The sequence below is a fragment of the Eretmochelys imbricata genome, chromosome 9 (genome assembly GCF_965152235.1).
Source record: "Eretmochelys imbricata isolate rEreImb1 chromosome 9, rEreImb1.hap1, whole genome shotgun sequence".
NCBI classification, from domain to species: Eukaryota; Metazoa; Chordata; order Testudines; family Cheloniidae; genus Eretmochelys; species Eretmochelys imbricata.
Genome location: NC_135580.1, coordinates 51,492,042 through 51,509,867, shown reverse-complemented (window position 1 = coordinate 51,509,867; position 17,826 = coordinate 51,492,042). Strand labels below are relative to the sequence as shown.

The 17,826-nt window shown below is 40.0% G+C and overlaps 1 protein-coding gene across 1 annotated transcript; it reads right to left on the bottom strand.

Annotated features, from left to right (window-relative positions):
* Positions 1 to 1,555: 1,555 nt before the first annotated feature.
* CLDN18 (claudin 18) lies at positions 1,556 to 17,612 on the bottom strand. Its single transcript, XM_077827058.1, has 5 exons — positions 17,393 to 17,612; positions 6,774 to 6,938; positions 4,006 to 4,114; positions 2,999 to 3,109; positions 1,556 to 1,733 (listed from the first exon to the last, which is right to left on the bottom strand). The coding sequence occupies exons 1-5, from the start codon at positions 17,610 to 17,612 to the stop codon at positions 1,556 to 1,558; spliced, it is 783 nt and encodes a 260-aa protein (XP_077683184.1).
* Between the last annotated feature and the right edge of the window lie 214 nt (positions 17,613 to 17,826).

Genomic DNA, 17,826 nt, shown 5'->3' with positions numbered 1-17,826 from the left:
AATGGCTGCTTGGGAGGGAAGGGATTCTAGGATCCCTCTTTTGCTTATCCCTTCAAACCATCAAGGCCCCTTATGAGAAGGATCCTCACTCTGCCAACGAGTCATTGTTCAGAGACCCATCAAAGATACCCCTTGAGTCAGACTTGCTCAGGTGACAGATAATGCTTCCCATCCTCTGACTGAGCCAGGTCCCTTTTTTGTGCTCTTGGCCTTGAGGACTCAAGCAGATTGTATTGTCAAATTGACCACTGAGAAGAGGATAGTGACCCTTTAAGGGGTTAATATTTAAATCAGTATGGGAAGAATTAATACAAGGAAGCCCTAATGTCAGTGAAGAGAGTTACACATCTAATGCTCCATGGGATTCCTGCTCCAAATGTAACTCTAATTAATTCTAAATGAGAAATTTCTCTGGCTTCATTAAAGATGACATCTGCAGGAATACCATTTGTGCACAAAGGTTCTCAGCTCTCACAGAAAATACCATGCCTGCGAATAACAATGGATTATGTATATTCCCTGATGGGATCAGAGGAAATAAATACACTTTGGTATCACAGGTTACATCTAACGTCTAAGTAAGGTAAATCAAATTAAATATCACACCAAATCAGCATCATATAATACATTACAGTACCAGGGAAGGAAGTGTCTGGGTACAAGTGATGACCAAGCACAAATGTGGGATCTGCCTGTCTATGCTCACTTTGCTTAAAGAAAGGCCACTGGAATTTCGTTAAAGCACACAGCATATAACACAGCAGGCAATGATTGTTTAGCTCTTTGACCTGCGGTGGCAGGGCTGGGTTACAAAGCTAGGGCAAAGATACACTATCATTTAAGCAAAGCATTGTTGCTTTCTCTGACTATAACTAGAGGTTACGTTAAGGTCTCCAGGATCTGAAAAAAACAAGAGACAAATCTCTATACCTTGCATGAAATTGAATGGGGAGGTGGGGAATGTAGTGGTGTGGTGCTGTTTTTCCATACTGCTCTGTAATTAAGATCAGCCACCAGCGTTTCTGGAGACAATTGCCTTTTGTTACTAGTCAGCACAGACATTTAGGTTTAGCAACCTGACTTGCAAAGGCCTATCATGCCTGCTCTCAGTGCTATTTAGTTTTTAGTCACAAACAAAAATGTGATCGTGATTGATTTACATGGGTTGCAAACTCCAGCTGTGTTCTGTTATTAAATAGAAATGTAAATCAATTAAAAGAAAGAAAACGGTGCATGGAAGAACCATGCTTTTGGCTTTCATAAGCTGTATTTGAAATACTAACCATCTCTTTTAAGGATGAGAACAACTAGAAGAACACACACTGCTTTTTTTATGGACCTCGTCATATTGGGGACACCAGTACAAAGTCAAATCAAGGTCACATTAACAACCAATGAAAATGCCCTACACCTCACCACAGTAAACCAAACAAAATAAGAAAGAGTGAACCTACGTACAGGCCTATGTGCCTCTTGTTTAAGCACTCTTTTTGGTTTGTTTTTGGATTGCAAAGTGTTATAAAACAATAGTGTATCTTTGACCCCTGAAGGACTTCTAGACATAGTCATATTTTGAAGGGTATGAGCGTTTCCCGTCATCGCTACGAGCAGTGTCATTGTACGCTGAGACTTTTTTACTTTTGGCTTCAGATTCGTAGCCAGTACCAGCCTTATATGGTGCAGTCTTGTAGGAGATATTCCGTCCCGATGCATTGTAGGATACTGCCTTGTAACTGAAAGAGAAATAAAATATGTCGGCAATGCAGACTCTCCAATATCCACTCTGCTGTGAACTTTGTTCCCGTGAGTTCCTGGATTTAATGCAACTGATTAAGCACTATATTAATTCCTATTATTTGTATGATAGTAACACTTGGAGGCCCTGATTAAGAGGAGGGCCAAATGTCCACAAACAGATTGCAAAATTCTCTCCTTTAAATTTGTTATTTGAAATGCTTCACCAGTTTCTTCCACGAATAATTCCTGACCTGCAGATTGTTTGAATTGCAGATTAAAAATGTAACAATGAAACATACAGGGGCAGATTTGCATCTGGTGTAAATTGTCCTCGCTCCTTTGGCTTCAGAGATTCTATGACAAGTTACACAATTTGCAACTCATGCTGTAATGTATATAACAAAGTTAGCCAACCAACATAGTCATAGTGCACATTTTGAACTGTATGTTTGATTGTAAAAATTGCAATTCATACTTTGTTGATACATATATCACCCAGTCATGGAAGAGAAACAATATCATGTGACTCATGTAAGTAAACAACACTATACAAGTAAGTATACTGTATTCTCAGGCGGCCCACAGACATCATGATTACAGCTGAGCAAATAATTGGTTTTGAGTTCCAGGGCCAAAATGAAAAATCCCTCCCCTCTGCCTCCCACCAATTTGGTTGAATTCAAATCCAAACCAATTTTTTTCTAGATGTTTCACTGTATTGAAAAACTTGAGAAAATGAATGTTTGTGAATCCATTATGAATGCTTTTTGGGTTTTCATTTTGGTTCTTTTTGGCTGTTTTTCACCATTGTTTGTTTGTTTATGTTTTTTTTTAAAGTGACCAAATTTCAAAATGAAACAAAAAGTTTCAAAACAAAAAATCAAAAAGAAATATTTTTAATTTTTTTAAAATCTTTTTTTGGCCAAACTATGCCAAAATTCAGCCTGAATTTGCATATAGTTTGCCCCCCAAAATGCATTTTTCAGTCAAATTACTATTCTCTGAAAAAAAATTGCCAAGCTCTAATCATTCTATCCTTCGTAATTTGGGTGTGCTATACGATTGCAGCTACTGTGCATCTGGTCCATGGGCTATATACATTTTGCACATCCAGTGCTTGCCAGGGTAATCTAAACTAGAGATCTGTGATGTGCCATAAAATAATGAACCCCGCAGAAGACTGTCCATCACTTTCCTAGTGCACAATCAAACACTGTTTCATTACCAGCAAAGCTTCCAACTTAGAAGCATTGGGACTTACTTGGTTTCTTCTGGTACCAGTCCCCTGCAGGCAATGCACATCATAACGCCTCCTACCAGGGACAAGCCTCCAGCAACCCATCCAACAAATAAGGCTGAACCAAAGGTATACCTACAAAATAAAAAGACAAAGGGCCCGTAATGCTGTAGGGGTGCAGGAACTCCCCATGCAATTTGTTTTGAAGTGTGTTTAAGATACAGAATTCTCTCCTGGAACACGAAGTCTCTTCTACCACATTGGTCTCTCTTAGCAGAGGTCTTTCTTAGTTTTTACCTTCAGATTTCCCTCTGTCCCAAAAGGAATGTGAGTGACTATATCCCACCCAACCGCACAAGTGTCATCCATATTGTAGAGTGGACGGATGTGTTCTCCCTACTCCTCTGGTTTGGATAGGTGAGCACGGACATCCCTCAGCTACATTGTTTGTGTTGCTTGTTTATTCATTTCAACCTTCAAAGTGCCCACTGAAGGCAATTGACAGACTACCATTAACTACACTGGGCTTTGGATCAGATCTTAAAGCAGGATTAATCAGTCATAGGAGGACCTCCACACCTCCCCAGTCTCACCCCAAGCAGGAGAATAAGCAAGTAGCATATCACCACTATAGTTACTTCTACATCACGCACGCCCCCTTCCCTGCAGACATACTCAAAATATGACATTACTGGGCAACCCTGTCCTCAGCTGCTGTAATAGCCTCTGGGGACCATTGGCAGCTGGTACAAGTTACAGCAGGCTGAGCATGTGCTTGGGGAACTGGCTTTGGATAGAGTAGATCCCAAGGGTGGTGTACACTACACTGTGCACTCATCACAGCTAAAGATCTGGCCTGATAAATCCATCTAGCCATAGCGTCAGAACTGATCTACAAACACAGAGAAGATGCCATCACTACATGCTTGTTGATTCTGGGGCAGCCATGGCTACTGCATGCCAATGCCAACTTTCTTCTCCTGAGCTATACTGACCTCCCATTGACTGCTCTTCCAAAAGGAGAAGGTTACCTTGTCTGGATTGTCTGCATCGATCCTTGGTACATATTGGCTGTTGACATCCAGAAGTTTGTGACCAGCATGTTGGCAAATACGGACACTCCGGCAATAGCACATAGACCTGGGAACAGAGATAATATGGGCCTGGGAGCAAGATTCCCCACTGCCTTATATGTCAGGGAGCCATTCAGATCTCTGAAAAAATGGGAGTAAAGTGCTACCTACCATTCCGATTGCACTCATTTTGCACAAGTTATACAATGGCAGAAGCACTGAGACTAAGAATTGTCAGGTTTCCATGTGAATTGCTCCATAACGGAGTGCTCTGGAATCAAAACATTCATTACAACCCAGCCCTCCCTTTCCCCCACCCAAAAAAAACCTTCTCTAGTAGAGCTGGTAGATTTTTTCAGTTCAACCTTTTCTCAAAGGAAAACCATTTTGAGACATGTAAATCCTGATTGCTGAAAACCATCTCTCCCCCCACCCCCCACCCCGGTTTTTGAGATTTTGGTTTTTCAGTGAAAAACTTCAAAGAAAGTATTTCCATTGTCATCTAAAATTTTCATGTGGAAAAAAATCATTTCACAGCCATTGGGATATTGGGAAAGGGTGCAAATAGAAGCTATGAAAGTTTTCTGAGGTTGTGAATGAGGAATCCAAACATCCCTCTTGCAAATCTGAAGTCACAGATATCCCTGCCCCAAAGCAGAAAGGAAAAGACTCGAACGCATCACATTACCAAAGTCCTCAAAAGTCCCCTGCTTGCCAACCAGGGGATACCTTCCAAAAGCCCCACCTATCCTTTATCCAGCTGCCAGGGCCTCTGGCTCCCCATAAGACCCTGTATTTGCAGCATGCTGACAATTGAAAATTTGGGGGCTGTGGAAATCAAATGGGTTTTAATAGCCAAATAAAAAATGCAAGTAGGACTTTATTGATGGCAGGAGTGGGAGAGCTTGAGGAGCCAGGACCACAGAAATCAGTGGTGTTTCCATCTTAGGAATCAAATCACTCCCATTATTCTAGTATCTGTGCATGTCACAGTCTTTAATGCATTTATCCTCCCAGAGCCTGGGTGACTTTGGGAAGTGCAATAATCCCCATTTTACAGAGAGTTACTTGAGGTCACACAACAAGTCTATAGCACAGTAAGGAATCAAAGCCAGGTCTCCTGAAGGCTAGGCTAGATCTAACCATTGAACTATCCTTCCTTTTGACTTTGCTCTCCAGCTCTAATATGCCACAGTGTAGCTGAGGCCTTGCCTGTATTTTAGATAGATAATATCTTCCATTCATTGTCTTTCAGTGATTTCACAAATGTAGAATATATGGGTGGGATTTGCAGAAACTTTCACTGTTGGCCTAACTCTGCTCCCTGTGAAGTCAATGGGTAAAATTATATGTATTTTAAATGCAAAAATGAACCCACATTTCTGAAGCCCTTTCTTTCATCCAAACAGTGTATATTGTACATGCTTGAACTGTATTGTTTGAGGTCACTGGGACAACCTGCCTGAGTAAGTGCTCAACCTGTGTAAGCATTGCAGAAATCAGGCCTTCATAGAATGATAGAAATGTAGGCCTGGAAGGGACCTCAATAGGTCATCTAGTCCTGTTCCCTGCATTCAAGGCAGAACTAAGTAATAACTAGACCATTCCTGACAGATTTTTGTCTGATTTATTCTTAAAAACCTCCAGTAACGGAGATTCCACAACTTTCCTGGCTATTGTTCCAGTGCTTAACTACCCTGACAGGAAGTTTTTCCTAATGTCCAACCTAAATCGCCCTTGCAATTTAAGCCCATTGCTTCTTGTCCTATCCTCAGAGATTAAAGAAAAACAATTTTCTCCCTCCTCCTTGTGACAACCTTTTATGTACTTGAAAACTGTTATCATGTCCCCTCTCAGTCTTCTCTTCTCCAGACTAAACAAATCTTTTTTCAATCTTCCCTCATAGGTCATGTTTTCTAGATCTTTAATCATTTTTGTTGCTCCTCTCTGGAGTTTCTCTAATTTGTCCACATCTTTCCTGAAATGTGGCAAGCAGAACTGGACACAGTTCTACAGCTGAGACCTTATCAGCACAGACTGAAGTGGAAGAATTACTTCTCGTGTATTACTTACAACAATCCTGCTGATACATTCCAGCTTCAGTGAGAATATGGACTCAGTTTCTTTACTCACCTGCAATGGATTGTGGGTAAATCTGTGATGAAGAAATTCCCTTAAGCATCACCACTTTCACAGTTGGTTGCTTAGTGCAAATACAGGGGTAAATTCTGCTTATTTATTGATGTAAGTCATGTTATTTGAACCTCTGGGATTGCCCACATGAGGAAGACAAGAATGACTAGATTTTATTGGCAATCCCAAATATTCAAAAATCATGAAACTGTCTTAAAAATCATGACATTTTAAAAGTAATAATTTCTGGGATCTTTTTATTTGTTATCTGGTTTTTGAGCTTTTAGGGTTCATGTTTTCGTGCTGATTTCCATCTCCATGAAAGCTAGAAACTTACATTTCTATTAAATGAAAACTGAGGTTCTCATATATTTACATGACTCTGGGAGCTGAGGCCTTAATAAAAACACCAGAAATATTGTCAGAGTTGGTAGCACTGCAGTTTGCAATTCTGAAACATTTGTTCCCTGTGCATCTTGACTGTATTTGTCCTTTTGCTTTTTTGTTTTACAAAGACTTCCTCAATCTTAAATTCAGCTGCTTGCTGAGCTTTGCACATAATAGAAGAAATTGTGTAGAGCACAATGACTTACCAGCCACAATAAACATGATGCCAGAGGTCAGAGTCATGTTGGCTTTTGCGGAGTCCTCCATATTGCCAATTCGAATGCATTTCAGGGCGAAAATGGACACAAGGAGGCCAATGGCACCCAGGACGATGCCCACGATCATTAGGGCCCTCACAGCCTGGAACATTGCTGCAAAACAAGCAAGGAAAAAAATATTTGACTACATAACATGGGGGTGTAGTCCAGGCTGCGGCTGGGGATAGCCAACATGGCCCACAGCAGGCATTGCTGTTTCCAACCAAATGAATTCTCAGAGAAGAGCTGATGGAGCTGTTTGGACATTTTCCATCAAAAAAGATTTTTCACCGGCGCATGGGCTTTTCAACAAAAAGGAAAATTTTCATCCCCAAAATTCTGTTTTTGTCAAGCCATTTTAGGTTTTCATCGATAAACCAAAACCCAACATTTTTTGGTTTTGCTTTTAGCAGCCAAAAAACCTGAACATTTTTGGTTTTAAATTTTAAGCTTTTCAGTTGCCAAAAGCTGAAATATTTTCAGCTATTTCAGCTTTGGGTTTTTTACCTTTTTAAGGAAAATTTGAACATTTGCAAAGAAAAATATTTGTGAAGATGAAAGCATTTTTCTAGGGTGAGGGAAACAATCATTTCCTGAGTAGCATTTCTTGAGGAAAGATGTTAAATCTATGTCTCCATGAACTATTCCCATTGAGCATACTCTGAACCTGGCATATTGACCTTCTAGGTGCTCTTCCACATAGGAGTGAGCTTCATGTCCCACTCTGTAAGAAGCAAGGGAAGAATGAGATTGGCCCACAGATACATCACAAATGGTCCAGTTAGCTCTAAATGGAATTTGGGCCCAATTTATATTGGTGTTTAGACACCAATGATGCAGTTAAGGGCCTGTCAGCATCTTTGAGCACCTAAATACCTTTGCAAATCTGCATCTTTATCTTTATCATTTACAGGATTCCTCAAATGGTGTGAGTAGAGTCGGTTCAAAATTTTTTTTTGTCAAAACAGTTTTTCATAAGAAAATGCCGGTTTTTGACAAAACCAACATTTTTCATGAAAATTTATTGATTTTGGTGAAATTTTACTTCAAAAAAAAAAAGGAACACAGTTACAAAAATGTCAAAATGGACATTTTGGGAACAGACAGCTGTGATTTTTCATTTTGAAATGATTTTTTGTTTTGAAATATACTTTATTTTATATATTCAATTAAATTCAAATGTGAAAATTGGAAATTGAAACAAATTGTGAAACAGCATGGGCCAGATTGTGAATGATTTGCAGGGGTGAAGCCCATGGCCAACAGATTTTAAGATTTTAAACGCCACTTCCTGCAACTCCTATTCGCCAAGAACGGTGAACTGCGGCCACTGGAAACTGTGGGCGGCTGTGCAAATGTAAACAAACTGTCTGGTGGCCCACCAGCAGATTACCCTGATGGGCCACGTGTGGCCCGCGGGCTGCAGGTTGCCCACCACTGATCTAGGGTCTCTATTTACAGCTGTGCATGGCTACTGCAAAGTATGACTAAAATCAGGAAGGTAGGATTTCACACTCACTTTTCATGGGTGTGAATGGCAACACAAGGTGCAGGGCATGGGAGACAATGAGATCCACTGTTTTTCAGGTATTAGACTTGCTCCATTGTTGGAGATCCAGAGACAAAACTAAGGATTAACCAGGTATAGCAATTTTAAAAAATGCAATGAAAAGAAATATGGCTACCTCACGGTGGCTTTATTCTCTTTGGTGTTTTATTACAGTAAGTCAGAGGGGTGTGTTATGTTTATTTCACTGGCTGGTGATGAGATAAGCAGATTTGGTTGGCACCAGATGTTGCTCATGGCAAGTGAGCATGTGGAGTGGTGCAGAGCAAAGAGCAGCAGCTTGTGATTTATGCAGAAAGTTATGCCAATGCTGAGAAGTCACACAAACAACCCCTTTTCACATAAGGCTTCAACTGAGCAAACAAATTGTGAAAAGCAGATTGAAGAGTTGACACACGCTCTCATACAAAGCTACTGTATGTTGGTTCCCAACTGTAAACCAACATATTGTGACTCATCTACAGCAACACCTCTTAACATCCCTCAAGCTGCCTCTCTCTCTAGCAGAGAAAAAAGAAGGTGTATGGGTGTTTGAATATCAAGAAGTCTTTCTCATGAAATGGCATCTATTTCACCTCTCCACAATTTCACACTTGGCTGCAGACATTTATTGGCAATAATGTCTGTGCCAGTATTCATACCAGTTGTTGAAGACCCCATGAGAGATAAGAAGGTATCAGAATACCAGAGATGGTCAAATAACGGGAGGATGCAGTCACAAATATGTTTGTAAAGTACCTTTTGTGATTTGATTTTGGTACATTTGGGCTTCTTTTTGTCATTCCATGAACATTCCAATGACTGAGTTCTATTTATGTCAATGCTGTTATGGGTATTAATACCTGTGTTTCTGCAAGAACAAGCATACTCATGAGACCAAGAGGACGAGAGTCTCCAGTCTGATCTCATCAGCTGGGAATTCTCTTGGTATGCAGGTGTTCGCAGCTGGCACAGAGCTGGAATAGCCGTCTTCTACGCTACTCCATAGCCTAGGCTCAGCATACAGAGTGAGCCTAGTAAAGGAAGGGGGCGTGGCTGGAGGGGTACTGTCTTCTGGATGTTCCCAGGTCATGTGTTGCTCCTTGTGGGCTGCTACTAGCTGGTGCGGGCTGTGGTAAAGACTCCAATTGACCTGAATGATCATCAGTTGATGGCGTATATGAACTGACCATGAGAGAGAAGGTACTATATTGAAAAGAGCCAGAAGTGAACTATGTGGCATTGCACAGAGGAGAAGCCATAGTACAGAGGGCATTCTCTTCGGTGCCATTCTCTGGTGATTTTAAAGTTTTTAAAGAGTGTTTCCAAGAGTTATAAGGTAGCCTTTTTTCAATTATTCTTTTCACATTTGATACCACCAGGACAACTTGTTGTCCCACAATCACAGAACAGCTGACATAGCTACCTTAGAAAAATTACACTGCAGAACAAGTTGGCCAGGAGTGAAAGGGAAATCTTTGCAATTCTGCCAGCCTTGCCCTACCCCCTTGAGCCATGTTAAGTGGGGAGGTGGTCAGGGGACCATGTAGAAGAACATTAGACTCCCTGCCATTAGGTGGGTTACCTCATGTTTGGGTAGAACCAATAGCTTTGTCAACTTGGCGCAGTGACTCACCTACAGATGAACATGACAAGCAGCACTGAACACATGGAGAGACCCAACCTGAAATAACCATGGCTTTCAGTGGGATTGGGCTGTATTGACAATCCCAGGTTATTTTTGCTATGACTCATTCTGATCATCAGGTATGTCCTTATCAGCTGATAACAAGTGTTAACAAACCAGGTATTTTCAGCCTCCCACTCATCAGCACAGAGGTGTGATTTCATTATTATTCATCAGAAATCAAGAGGCTGATGGATAAGTGTTATCAGCCCTGAAGGGTGTTCACAAGGCATTTGGTGCAGAGCAGGAGGAAGAAGCAAGAAGAAAAGTACAATGTTCCTTTACTCATTTTTCTTTACAAAGGCTGAAGTTTCATTTCAACCGCTTTGGTTTCAGTGAGAGCACAAATTGCCTGTGATATCACCAAGCAAGGCGTGTGCTGCTGGCTGAGTGACAACCGGTGAAATTAATATTCCGTAGCTGTGAGTAAGCCACTATTGAATAGAATCAATAGTTCTGGTTTCCTCTCAGGGAGTGATAAGCTCTCCCCTCAGTGCTTCCTACAAATGTCCAATAAAATATTACAATATTTGGGTGCGAATAAGATGATAGGAGGGTTGCTCTGATTCTCAGACGTCACTAGCACATTCTGGATCAGATAAACTGGTGCATTCCAGTTGCTTTCCGTGCCTCTGGTCTGGTGTGATGCAGCCAGAGTACAGCCATAGATCGTGCTCTCTGTTTCAAAACACTTTAGTCCCAACCCTGCAGTCATTGGGGAGAAAAATCTCTGAGTGAAGTCCAGCATGGATTGGAGGATTGAGGCCTGAGTTAAGGAATTGAGGTGGTAAGTCCTTTATTTTAAAAACAGCAGTAGAGCTCTGTCCCTGTGTAGCTGAGCTGCAGAAGACCAGGCAAGAGGGGACATTGCTTTGCTAGGGGATGACTGACATGTCATGAGTTTTTTCAATACATTGTTCATGCCAACAGAAGAAAAAATGAATTATTATGCACTAAGTTATATCCCACCCCACACGGGTATGGAAGGTGTGTGGGAGAGAGAACAAGATACCTCATTTTCTTCTATCCCACATAGGGGCCAGGCACAACTGTAGTCCGTGCATTCGCCTCCCTCTGGCATAAATCCCTTTGAAGGGTGGGGCTTAGGCTCCTCCACTCCCCGTCATTTCCTCCTCAGCTCAGCTTATAGCCTCTTTGTGGCTCAAGTCCCTTGTCTTTGGAAATGGAGTGTGTTAGAGAACATGTGATAGGCCAGATCCCCAGCTGGTGTAAATCAGCATAGTGCCACTGAGAGTGGCCATTGTCTATGTGACTGCAATGGAGCTATGGAATGGAACTACCCAGACATCTGTTGGGAAAATAACACAGCAGGGCACAGATTATCCAACAAGTTCTTGGAATGTATTGGAGACACATTTTTATTTCAGAAAGCGAAGAAAGCTACTGTGGGGAGGCTATTCTAGATCTGATTTTGACAAATAGGGAGGAACTGGTTGAGAATTTGAAAGTGGAAGGCAATTTGGGTGAAAGTGATCATGAAATGATAGAGTTCGCAATTATAGGGAATGGTAGGAGGGAGAACAGCACAATAAAGACAATGGATTTCAAGAAAGCACACTTTAGCAAACTCAGGGAGTTGGTAGGTAAAATCCCATGGGAAACAAGTCTAAGGGGAAGAACAATTGAAGACAGTTGGCAGTTTTTCAAAGAGACATTATTAAGGGCACAAAAGCAAACTATCCCACTGCGTAGGAAAGATAGGAAGTATGGCAAGAGACCACCCTGGCTTAACCAGGAGATCTTCAATGATCTAAAACTCAAAAAAGAATCCCACAAAAAGTGGAAAATAGGTCAAATTATAAAGGATGAATACAAACAAATAACACAAGTATGTAGGGACAAAATGAGAAAAGCCAAGGCACAAAATGAGATTAAACAAGCTAGGGACATAAAAAGAATCAAGAAAACATTCTACAAATACATTAGAAGCAAGAAGAAGACCGAGGACAGAGTAGACCCGTTACTCAATGAAGGGGGAAAGAAAATAACAGAAAATGTGGAAATGGCAGAGGTGCTTAATGACCTCTTTGTTTTGGTTTTCGCCAAGAAGGTTCATGGTGATTGGACATCTAACATAGTGAATGCCAGTGAAAATGAGGTGGGATCAGAGTCTAAAATAGGGAAAGAACAAGTCAAAAATTACTTAGACAGTTAGATGTCTTCATATCACCAGGGCCTGATGAAATGCATCCTAGAATACTCAAGGAGCTGACTGAGGAGATATCTGAGCCATTAGCAATTATCTTTGAAAAGTCATGGAAGATGGGAGACATTTGAGAAAACTGGAAAAGGGCAAATATAGTGCCCATCTATAAAAAGGGAAATAACAACAACCTGGTGAATTACAGACCAGTCAGCTTAACTTCTGTACCTGGAAAGATAATGGAAAAAATAATTAAGCAATCAATTTGTAAACACCTAGAAGATAATAAGGTGATAAATAACAGTCAGCATGGTTTTGTCAAGAACAAATTGTGTCAAACCAACCTGACAGCTTTCTTTGACAGGATAACAAGCCTTGTGGATAGGGGGGAAGCAGTAGATGTGGTATATCTTGACTTTAGTAAGGCTTTTGATTCTGTCTTGCATGACCTTCTCATAAATAAACTGGGGAAATACAACCTAGAAGGAGCTACTATGAGGTGGGTGCATAACTGTTTGGAAAATCATTCCTAGAGAGTAATTATCTGGAAGGGCATAACAAGTCCTGCAGGAATCGGTTCCGGGTCCGGTTCTGTGCAATATCTTCATCAATGATTTAGATAATGGCATAGAGAGTACACTTATAAAGTTTGTGGATGTTACCAAGCTGGGAGGGGTTGCAAGTGCTTTTGAGGCTAGGATTAAAATTCAAAATGATTTGGATAAACTGGAGAAATGGTCTGAAGTAAATAGGATGAAATTCAATAAGGACAAATGCAAAGTACTCCACTTTGGAAGGAACAATCAGTTGCATACATACAAAATGGGAAATGACTGCCTAGGAAGGAGTACTGCAGAAAGGGATCCGGGGGTCATAGTGGATCACAAGTTAAATATGAGTCAACAGTGTAATGCTGTTGCAAAAAAAGCGATCATCAGTCTGGGATGTATTAGCAGGAGTATTGTAAGCAAGACAAGAGCAGTAATTCTTCTGTTCTACTCTGCGCTGATTAGACCTCAACTGGAGTATTGTGTCCAGTTCTGGGTGCCACATTTCAGGAAAGATGTGGACAAATCAGAGAAAGTCCAGAGAAGAACAACAAAAATTATTAAAGGTCTAGAAAACATGACCTATGAGGGAAGATTGAAAACATTGGGTTCATTTAGTCTGGAGAAGAGAAGACTGATAGGGGACATGATAACAGTTTTCAAGTACATAAAAGGTTGTTACAAGGAGGAGGGAGAAAAATTGTTCTTCTTAATCTCTGAGGATAGGACAAGAAGCAATGGGTTTAAATTGCAGCAAGGGAGGCTTTAGGTTGGACATTAGGAAAAACTTCCTAACTCTCAGAGTGGTTAAGCACTGGAATATATTGCATTGGGGATTTTTAAGAGCAGGTTGGACAAACACCTGTCAGGGATTGTCTAGGTAATACTTAATTCTACCTTGAGTGCAGGGGACTGGACTAGATGACCTCTCGAGGTCCCTTCCAGTTCTATGATTCTATGCTGATTTACAGCAATATCTGGCCCTATATTCACAAAAAGAAAAGGAGTACTTGTGGCACCTTAGAGACTAACAAATTTATTTGGGCATAAGCTTTCGTGAGCTACAGCTCACTTCATCAGATGCTGTAGCTCACAAAAGTTTATGCTCAGATAAATTTGTTAGTCTTTAAGGTGCCACAAGTACTCCTTTTCTTTTTGCGAATACAGACTAACACAGCTGCTACTCTGAAACCTGGCCCTATATTGTGATTTCTGCAAATCCACATCAGGCAGAAGACAACAGAAAAAGTTATCTGAGTTGACATAACATTCCATTCATATTAATGTCCATGTGTTATCACTCACCCTGAAGATGGAATGTAACGTGAAAACATTTGGGATAGGAAGCATTTTAATTTTAGGTGAAGGTATTCAACAATCAGAAATCTTTGTAATAAAATTACTTTTAAAAGGACAGTTGTTTAAAAGGTAGAAGGGTTGGGAGGGTTCTAGTCTTGTCCAAACTGAGAGTATAAAGCATTCAAAAGTTGTCATCAGGAGCACTTAGTGGCCATATTTTTAAAGCTAGGCTCATTAAATGCACATACACCTATCTTGCACAGAGACCTGAAGTGTGTACAGACCTGGTATTTGAACACACATGGACAGTCAGCTGCTCAAGTGGCTATTTGCACACCTCATTGGCATGCACACATTAGGGGGTTCTGTACACAAGTTAGGCACAAAAAAGACATCCATGCAATTGCACATATCTCCCTTTGAAAAATCCAGCCAGTGATATAAATTAACCTCAGATTTTTAATAGTCATTCAAATATTTTAAAATTAAATAACAAAACCCCCCACCTTTCCCAATCAGGAGCAATGGAATTATCCATAAAATGGATGTTTCAGAATGATCTGCCAATCAAGCAATCTGACTGGCTGAATAGCCTTTGATGATTTGTAATAATTCCCAACATAGCTCATCATTGTATTTTTCAACCCAAAGAGAAATTAAAGAAACTTATTTTTTTAATGTTGGTATGAATAATATGTATTAAGATTCACATGTTCAAAGATATTTAGGTACCAATGGGAGTTAGGTGCCTAAATACCTTTGAAGATCTGGGCCTAAATGCTCTGTGGAACAAAATGATATAATTTGATCTAAAGCAACATCATCTGTATTCCTTTTACCAGAACAGACATGAAAATGGAACCCTACTACCAATTAAAATTACCGAAATATGGATATCATTAGGGATTTTTAAGAGCAGGTTGGATAAACACCTGTCAGGAATGGTCTAGATAATACTTAATCCTGCCTTGAATGCAGGGGACCAGACTAGATGACCTCTTGAGGTCCCTTCAAGTTCTATGATTCTATAATTTCTATGATCTTTAAAAAAAAAAAACAATTTAAAGCCAGGTCATTCCAACTTTACATTTCAGCAATGCACTATGGAGAATAATACGGATCGAACCTCTGTTTTTGCAATATGACCTTTTTGTGACTGTTAAATACATTTTCTTATTCCTAGAGATGGGTGGAAAAAAGTTTCCCATCCTGCAAAAATTTTTGAAATTTTGAAAAATGATTCTCAACTTGAATTGGGATGAAAAGTCAAAAATCTCAAAATTTTCACAAACCAAAAATCCAAAAAAGGCAGATCAAGTCAATCAAAATGTTTAATTTTATTAATTTCCAAATGTTTCATTTTGATTTTAACCTTTTAAATTTGTGTTTATTATTTTACTATAAATTAGTTTAAATTTCTAAATGAAAAGTCATTTCAAACTGAAAAACAGAACTTTTTGTTTCAAACATGTAGACACAGGAAATTCGTCAAAATTGACCCCTTCCTGCAAAATGTTTTGATTTTAATGAATGGACATTTTTCCTACAAAAAAAATGTTTCATTAAAAAATTCCTGACAGGCTCTACTTATTACATTACTTAAAGAGTAATCTAATTAAGAACTGGCTCTTGCCAATGATAAATCAGCGCAGTCAAACCTGATCATCACTGTTGCTAAGGGAAAATATATTGCTGTCTTAAACCATAATTAGTCATGTACAGCTTTGTTAGAGATATTTATTAAAATAAAAGCAACTCCAGGACAGCTAGCTTCAAATGCTTTTTTCTCAAAATGGACATAATGCATTGTCTACCAGTCATAATCCAGAATGAACACAGATGTATTTATTAAATCATATCTTTAGGGAGATGCCCGGAATTTTATCAAGCAACAAACACAAAAGCAAAAAAGTTTGTCTTCAACTGTATAGTCTCTGGTGACTTCTCAGAGATGAATCAAGTCAGTCATCAAAATGAACAGAACAGGTGAGAAACACTAGGATCTGTTCTCTGCTTTACACAAGTCAATATGAACACAAAAGGCCGTGATTTGCCACAGCTCTGCATCCTGGGCAGTTATTTGCACCTGTGCAAGGAGAAATGGGTGTCAAATGCCACTGAATCAGTGACACAGTATTAATTTTTTATTCCACATTGCACAGGTATAAATGACTGCATAAAGTAATGGAGAATCATACTGATATTTCCGATCAATTTTAATGTTGATCCAGCCTCAGTGCATGCTAGTGCTTTGTAAATTACTCAAATGCTCAAAGGCAGAAGTGACTTCTCTAGTGTAAAATGTCTGGATATTTGTTTATAAAATGGTTTTGGTAATAGGGATTGTACCCTGATTTCAACACTCCTGAGTTTGCTACTGACCCCTCTCACACCCTTGTTCTGAGTTCTTTTCTGCCTTGCCCATTTACACCTGGGCAAAGTGACTGTAAAATGCTACTGGATCAGAATGGTTTTGCACCAAATTTGCATTCACTTTGCATGGGTGTAAATTATTATACAAGTGGCTCAGCAGTAGAGAATCAGGCCCCAGGGTAAATAGTACAGTATCCAAATGGGATATGGACTATGCCATATTTTAACAGAAATTTTCATACACCTGTCCCTAACCAACCAAATTAGCTTTAGATGAGGTGCCTCAAAGGCCATAGATCAGTTTGATCATTTTGTCCCAATAAAAAAAATTGACTGAAGAACCAAAACCAAAATAAAAAACAAACAATCAGCCAACCACAACCTTCCAGTAAAACTCCATGTACAAAAAAAGAGTAATTAAAAATACCCTCTTGCACTCCAATTCCACGATGCCCACTGTTCAGCACCAGCTTTCTCAACAAGAAAATTCAGGATATCCTCTTTCCTTTGGGGGGAAAATGTTTCCACTGGTTTCTTGCTGGAAATTATCAATATGATCAGCCAATAACACTGGAACAGTTAAATGAAATAACAGAACAGCTCTTATCCACCATTTCATATGTGTTTAAATCCAAAGAGCCAATATCTCAGCTGATTTGAATCAGCGTAGCTCTATTAACATCAATGGAGCTATGCTGATTTACTTCTAGTTGAGGACAATAATATAGGTACCAGAAAAATATGCATCAATCTGTAATATTTGTAAGATTATTATTTATGGTAACACAACATACACGTGTTGTTATGTTCATGTGCTAAGTATTTTGGAGATAATTTTCCCCCTTGCAAAGCACTTTAAAATATCAGCTCCTGCTATTCAGTGAAAACTGTATTATATTTCTCCTTCAAGAAAACTCCAGGGGTTCACCTGGGTCCATCTTTTGCCCCTACCTGGTAGCCCAAGAATGGTGAAATAAGGCCGGCACTCTGTGAAACCTGAACTCTGCCTCACGCAGCTCCTCCAGAGTCCCTGATACTGGAACACGGCCGTGACTGGGTTGTCATACAAATCCTGTGTGCTCCACATGTCTAGTCCAGTGGCCGCGATGCACCCAGCAAAACCCAAAGATGAGACAACAAAGCCCATCACTTGGCAGATTGTTGTTGACATGGTATCTCCCCCTTGGCCAGGATCTGAGCTAGCTCTAATGAAGCCGTAGACTTTACGGGAACAGTCAAGTCCTCTTGACTGAGCCACCAGAAACACAGCTGCTCTTATCAGATGGTGCCCGTTCAGCGGCTTTATTTGCTCAAAGTGTTTTTGCAAGATAGTCCAGTTTCGCTCTTGCTGGGTAGGGTTGTGTGTTTTTTCATTGGCGAGGCAA